The following is an 8,330-nucleotide window of genomic DNA, read 5'->3' on the forward strand; positions in this document are numbered from 1 at the left end:
GATCACCCGATCCCGTTAGTCGCCTCGAACGACAAGCTGAAGACCAATTCATGGGCTATTGTGGGAGGATGTCAAACGGCGTTTGCTGCTTTGGTAAAGCCATTAATATGAGTATGAGTGAGTGAGTATGGTTTTACGCCACCTTTAGCAATATTCCAGCAATATCAGGGCGGGGGACACCAGAAATGGGCTTCACACATTGTACCCATGTCGGGAATCGAATCCCTAATATGAGTATAATGCTGACAGACTAATTATCATACGGGCACAACATAGGTATAACTTTCCAAGGCGAATTGCGACGCTTTTAAGCTTGATCGTATGTATTTGAGTCGATAGACGCCAATCGAAACGTACCGACGCATATATATATAACCAGTCTGGATAAAAACATTGCGTGAGTGTCTGGATATAGAGTTACAATATGGACAATCCCAGTCTATAGCAATCATACAGTTAACGAATTGACAAAGGCGAGTCTGAGGTGAAAATCATGTGAGCGGAAACGCTCTGTAAGCGTACATATCCCGTGGACAGATACACGTGGGCCATTATCTTTTTTGCTTAGTTTTAAACTTACTTTGTCGTCATCTGATCGTTGTGATGAGTGTCATGTGAATTCGTTTTGTAAATTTGATGGGGGGGGGGGGGGGGGGTTCTCACGTCCTTGGACAGGAATTCATTGGTCTTTTCATGTAAGGTCACAATACAAGGGATGGTCGCAGGTGGCAAATTGTATTTAGCAAATGACCTGGCGTCGTTTGTCGAGGTTTAGATGTGTAAAATTATGCGTAGAGACATAATTCATGGGAGGTCAGTGCTGGTCAGTTTGACGGATCTCGCCTCGAGCTAGGATCACGTCAAACCTTTAAATATACCTATGTAGGATCTCAAACAATGATGACTGAGTGGTTCAGTGAGTGAGTGAGTGAAAAAAAGCAAGGAATTGTAGAGCATCAACGTCGACATATATTTTCCAAATCCTTTCATGTTTTTTTTAATCAAGGTGCTCGATCAAGTGATTGATGCACTTCGCGTGGTAAGGCCCATTTTCTTATTTTTTATTGATTTATCGATTAGATCAGAGGCCATATACCGAGATATGGTCTCTGATTAGGTCATCTTGATTGGGGGCCGCCATTTTGTTTGAAGCAAATACAAGTGTTATGAGAGTTGGAATCTGATTGGTCAATATGAGGGATATAGTAGGATCGGTTCACTCTCAGTCTGCCTACATCTCAGTCTGCCTACACTGTAAATTAAAATGTAGACTGTTAGATAAACAAAAAAGAATGAGTAATATTTAATGTTATTTAATAGCAAAAACCTTGTGTTGAGAAATTGGGCCCAGATCTGTCAATAGTTCACATCGTCATCTTAGTTCACAGTTCACATCTTCAGTTTCAACAGGTGGCTGGTAGCATCTAAGAAGTTCATTGAGGTCATCTGTCCTTGCGCAAGCTTCACTTTCAGTGTCTGAAGACGCGAGTCTAAGTCCCTGTATACTCTCCTTCTGGGAGCTTTCTGGCCGCCCTGTTGAAGTTGAGCTCTTCGAATATTGTCAATCTTCTCAAATTCCTTCAATTTGGAAACAAATTCATAGAAATTTGGATGGGCGTTTCCTAAGCTTCTATTCAGGCGTGAATGCCATCCTTCGAGGTAATTGTTTGTTCTCGGCCCACTTATTGTTGTTTTGGTTCCACATTCGAATCTGAAAATGGGCTTCTTTTTCTTTGACTCGGCACCGTAGATTACTCATGAGGCGTAAGGTTGTGTCGTCTTCAAAAACTTTGTGGTTGTGAGGGGATGAATTTCGAACAAATTCACCAACTGTGCTAATTTTGCCAAGAAAGTTAGCCCAGACACACTTCCAGTGAGTTGGTCGGCGGTTGTTCAGGCGATACCTGAAGCCTCCAAACAAGACTTGCTGACCTCCAGCCTGAGAAGTGATGAACTCAACTTCCTGTAACGCAGCCATCATAACACCCCTTTATACTATTTCAAGATTTTTAGAATAAAATACTCCTTGAAATAAAGTAATAGGTTAACAATGTGAGTAAAAGTGTGAATAGGATTAACACTAATAAAAACAAACAAAGTAGATAAGTAAGTGTTTGATCTCTGAGTTAATTGGTTAATCCTTCTAACTGAGAAGGCATTGAAACTTAATAAATTATTTTGATAACTAACCAAAACAAACAAAGAAACATTGGCATGTCTCACATTAACCTTTAAATTATTTCGTGTCTGAAAGGCCGTATGGCCGATGTTGTTTTTTAATCTACTGTTGATACCACATGTATGTAAAGCAACATCTTATTCTATAAACTGTGAAATTGTAGACAATTTCATTTATAAAGCAACATCTTCCTTTTCTCTCGCTGTTACATTGTGGACCATTCCATTTGTCACCAGGTAAGATAGCATTTCACTACTGTCAGTCTGCCTACACTAGTTACTAATTTACACTCAGTGTAGGCAGATTGAGATGTAGGCAGACTGAGAAGTTACCGTAGGATCAGCAACTCCTGGCCATGAGCCAAGGGAGACAATGCTAGCAATTAACGTGTACAACATAACAGATAGAACACGTGAACAACCTTTGTACAAAATAAATGTCTCAACGAGACATGCGTGTTTTCTTGTGAAACACCTGTCAACACCTTGATACGAACATGGCCACCTTCCGCACCAAGCCGTTGTTGTTGCCTAGAGACATGAGGTAAGTGCATTCGTTTTTTTAAATTTATCATATAGTTTTCTTGTGAATAAGCAACGTGTACAATTAGCACATTTAGCTGAATAACTAACACTTTTTAGATAAAATAAGTGTTTGTGTTTTGCAAGTCAGAATTCAAACCGTCATGATATATTCAGAATCAGCTTCGCCCCCATTTATTTGCTGATTACATAACAATTTCTATAACATTGTTATAATAAACAGTGGTATAAAAAACTACTACATAATATTCACGACTTCACAAAAGCTTCTTTTAAAAAGGAATGTAACCGTACGATTTTGTTTGCTTGTTGTTTAACGCCGCCCTCAGCAATATTCCAGCTATATGATGGCGGTCTGTAAAATAATCGAGTCTGGACCAGACAATCCAGTGATTGACATCATGAGCATCGATCCATGCAATTGTGATCGATGACATGTATCAACTAAGTCAGCGAGCCTGACCACCCGATCCCGTTAGTCGCCTTTTACGACAAGCATCGTCGCCTTTTACGGCAAGTACGGAAAATAAGCGAATCTGTACTTTACTAAGAAAGTGTTATCCCAAATATAACATATGTTACATAAAGTATGGGTTGCTGAAGACCTATTCTACACCGGAATCTTCACGGGTCGTAACCGTACGAAAAACTACAATTTCAGGTGAATCTTTTTTTTGTATAATATTTACGTTGTTGTTGCTTTAAGTGTTTTATCGTTCGCCTTTCTGACTCAGCAATGTCGGCTGACGAAGAATAAAGAATGTTATTGTACAGAACACACTCAGAGTTAGGGCAGGGTACAAACTAGCTAATTTGGGAGTACATATAACTATAGCCATGGAAGGCAAATATGATCTAATGTACATTATAGATAGAGATACATAAAGGTTTATATATATCTTAAGGTGACTGGCAACCTCCACTTAGTGTACAATACATTATTGATAAGTCACAATAGTTGTATTAAAGATTAACCTCATGTCTAAGAGTTGTCTGGCGTTAATCTTTCTGTCTAAGCGTTGTCTCAGGGGCGGTGGGGTAGTCTTGTGGTTAAAGCGTTCGCTCATCACGCCGAAGACCCGGATTCGATTCCCGACATGGACAAATATGTGAAACTCTTTTCTTGTGTTCCCACCGTGATGTTACTGGAATATTGATAAAAGCGGCGCAAAACCATACGCACTGACTCACTCTAAGCGTTGTCTGAAAGATGAGGTACTTTTATACACAAATCAGAGATAATTTTTGTAACAGATTTTCTTTGTCAGAACAGGAATTCAAGATTCTTGAAAAAAAATGATATCATTTTGACAGTTTAATAAATCTGCGTGTTTGACGATGTAGCTGTCTTCCGTAACTATAATTCGGGCTGTACAGAAGAAAGCGTACTGCATCTTCTACCTTGCGTGTCGGTGCATCTTCTACCTTGCGTGTCGGTGCATCTTCTACCTTGCGTGTCGGTGCATCTTCTACCTTGCGTGTCGGTGCATCTGCCCCTTTCCACCTCCAGATTACGGCTGACCTGTCTCTCTTTGGGACGTATTATGTTCACATACACCAGATAAATAATATAGTGCGGAGCGCATATGGGTTGTGATTCTGGAATACACATATTCGTTATTTATTACCATAACATCCGTGAACATCCGGGGTAGAATAGGTCTTCAGCAACCCATGCTTGCCGTAAAATGGCGACTACCGGGATCAGGTAGTTAGACTCACTGACTTGGTTGATGCATGTCATCGTATCCTAATTGCTCATGATGTCAATCACTGGATTGTCTGGTCAAGTGCTGAGTGCGGAGTTAAACAACAAACACACAAATAAAAATAAATCTTACAGGATAAGATCACACATTGGCGATACTCGTAGTTGTATACTTCTCACGCCCCGCGTAAATACGTGCACACTTCAACGAAACAAGGCAATTGACGCATGCTGGTAACACAAGTGACACCATAATTTCTTCTCCAACAATGAACACTGAGGCTGAAAGGGACATGAGACAGTGTGTTAAAACACAATCGGCTATTGAGTTCTCGCACCCTCACTTTGTCCCTGGGTGCTGTGGAATGAACGCTCGTCTGGGCAGTTTTGAACAAGGAGGAATGTGCCCTCAATTGTCAGGCTTTGTCAAAAGGTCAGTGTTAAGGGTCTGATGGTCATTGTTGTGTCCACTTATCGGCTAGTTTCACACATATTCTAACAGGGTCACGTCAGTCGTGTCAGAACATATATACAGTCAATTAAAGTGGCACAACGTTAGGGTATTTTTTATGAACCCGATCCCGAAATTCCACAGGTTATCACTGACAGCATTGGGATGAACCCGCAAGGGACCTGGATTTACTAGTTTCACTAGTTCACGTGACTATCATAGAATAACACACACACACACACACACACACACACACACACACACACACACACACACACTGCTGTATTGCACTACGCTGATCAACGAGCCAGCCATGTAAACGGCAAGAAGGGACGTTAAATTAAAAACAATCATATAAACGTCCACCATATCAAGGGGGGCTGTAACCTGTGACATTGTATGGTTGGTTGGTTGGTTTGTTGTTTAACGCCAAAATCAGCAATATTCCAGCTATATGACGGCGGTCTGTAAATAATCGAATCTGGTCCAGACAATCCAGTGACTGATATCATGAACATCGTTCCGCGCAATTGAGATCGATGGCCGTGCATCAACCAAGTCAGCGAGCCGGACCACCCAATCCCGTTAATCGCCTTTTACGACATGCATAGTCGCCTTCTACACATTGTATGGCACCCGGTAGCTCATTGCTACCACCCAATCCTTATTTCAGTCGGCTCCTTCGACAAGCATAGGACACATATAACCAATAGGACACATAAGACACGAAGAACACATAGAACATGAAGGACACATAGAACACAAAGGATATACAGAACACGAGGGACACATAGAACACAAAGGATATACAGAACACGAAGGACACATAGAACACAAAGGATATACAGAACATGAAGGACACATAGAACACAAAGGATATACAGAACACGAAGGACACATAGAACACAAACGATATACAGAACACGAAGGACACATAGAACACGAACGATATACAGAACACGAAGGACACATAGAACACAAAGGATATACAGAACATGAAGGACACATAGAACACAAAGGATATACAGAACATGAAGGACACATAGAACACAAAGGATATACAGAACACGAAGGACACATAGAACACAAACGATATACAGAACACGAAGGACACATAGAACACGAACGATATACAGAACACGAAGGACACATAGAACACAAAGGATATACAGAACATGAAGGACACATAGAACACATAGAACACGAAGGACATATAGAACACAAAGGATATACAGAACATGAAGGACACATAGAACACATAGAACGCGAAGGACACATAGAACAAGAAGACACATAGAACACAAAGGATATACAGAACACGAAGGACACGTAGAACATGAAGGACACATAGAACACATAGAACGCGAAGGACATATAGAACACAAAGGATATACAGAACATGAAGGACACATAGAACACATAGAACACGAAGGACATATAGAACACAAAGGATATACAGAACATGAAGGACACATAGAACACATAGAACGCGAAGGACACATAGAACAAGAAGACACATAGAACACAAAGGATATACAGAACACGAAGGACACGTAGAACATGAAGGACACATAGAACACATAGAACGCGAAGGACATATAGAACACAAAGGATATACAGAACATGAAGGACACATAGAACACATAGAACACGAAGGACATATAGAACACAAAGGATATACAGAACATGAAGGACACATAGAACACATAGAACGCGAAGGACACATAGAACAAGAAGACACATAGAACACAAAGGATATACAGAACACGAAGGACACGTAGAACATGAAGGACACATAGAACACATAGAACGCGAAGGACACATAGAACAAGAAGACACATAGAACACAAAGGATATACAGAACACGAAGGACACATAGAACACAAAGGATATACAGAACACGAAGGACACATAGAACACAAAGGATATACAGAACACGAAGGACACATAGAACACAAAGGATATACAGAACATGAAGGACACATAGAACACATAGAACACGAAGGACATATAGAACACAAAGGATATACAGAACATGAAGGACACATAGAACACATAGAACGCGAAGGACACATAGAACAAGAAGACACATAGAACACAAAGGATATACAGAACACGAAGGACACGTAGAACATGAAGGACACATAGAACACATAGAACGCGAAGGACACATAGAACAAGAAGACACATAGAACACAAAGGATATACAGAACATGAAGGACACATAGAACACAAAGGATATACAGAACACGAAGGACACGTAGAACACGAAGGACACATAGAACACGTGGAACACATAGAACACAAAGGATATACAGAACACGAAGGACACATAGAACACAAAGGATATACAGAACACGAAGGACACATAGAACACGAAGGACACATAGAACACGTAGAACAAATATGACACAAAGTATATAAGGAACACAGGACGCATTGGACACGTAGGTCGCGTTTGTTTGCTGTTTAACGCTCCACTCAGCAATATTCCAGCTATATGACGGCTGTCTGGGCCAGACAATCATCCAGTGATTGACATCATTAGCATCGAAATTGGGATACGATGACATGCATCAAGCAAGTCAGCGAGCCTCACCACCCGATCCCGTGAGTCGCCTCTTACGACAAGCGTGGGCTGCGGAAGACCTATGCTTCCCCGGATCTTCACGTTTACAGGACACGTAGGACACATCGGTTTCTGTTCCTCCTCGGAACCCCCACGCACTGTATAGTTAGTATTCTAATACATCTGTACAACCTACTCCCACCCGTACTTCGATTTACATCCACCCCCACAAATACCGAACATCCACCCACACAAACTCCGTACACTATCGTCTGTTACTTCGCAGGGTATGGATATTCAGGCAACTGAATAGATAGAGAAAGCTTAAAATTTTAAAATCATTTCACAAGAACACCCGCATTTACAATGGTAGGCTCTGAAGTAAAGCATGACGTCTTGAGGCGACTCTAGTTTTATTGTATAGAACAAATTGAAATTTATCCGTATTTTATCGATATGATTAATGATTCAACGAAACGGAAGTCCTTTCTTCGTTAGGATGGGTGTTTTAAACCTGAATAGGTATAAGCAATAATATCACAACGTATCAACTGACGATTTAAAGCATTTTGATTTGGTAAAGCAACGGGCTATATCCATACCGTGAATGTAAAATAAGTTGGGAATGTTAAACATGTCAAATTTTATATAACCCTGTCATATTCTCTTGAGAAATATAATATCCATGTATTTATAGGCTTATGTTCCAAAGGTATACACTCTGACGTCAGACGATATTCCAGATGACAAGAGGCTTTATATAAATCATAAATTTAATACTCTTAGACTAGGCTACAAATTAGGATACAATTCAACCACGCAAGGCAGTGTATTTTGTAAGTATATATATATTGTTTTCGTCTGCCTCGTGAGTCGCCCTC

General features: G+C 40.5%; 1 protein-coding gene across 1 annotated transcript; it reads right to left on the reverse strand.

Annotated features, from left to right (window-relative positions):
• Window positions 1-5,544: 5,544 nt before the first annotated feature.
• Window positions 5,545-6,093, reverse strand: LOC139451829 (ATP synthase subunit a-like). The gene has a single exon (XM_071233130.1). The coding sequence runs from the start codon at window positions 6,091-6,093 to the stop codon at window positions 5,545-5,547; it is 549 nt and encodes a 182-aa protein (XP_071089231.1).
• Between the last annotated feature and the right edge of the window lie 2,237 nt (window positions 6,094-8,330).

Source organism: Haliotis cracherodii, unplaced genomic scaffold (genome assembly GCF_022045235.1).
Source record: "Haliotis cracherodii isolate W230 unplaced genomic scaffold, xgHalCrac1.p SCAF_9, whole genome shotgun sequence".
Classification (NCBI taxonomy): domain Eukaryota; kingdom Metazoa; phylum Mollusca; class Gastropoda; order Lepetellida; family Haliotidae; genus Haliotis; species Haliotis cracherodii.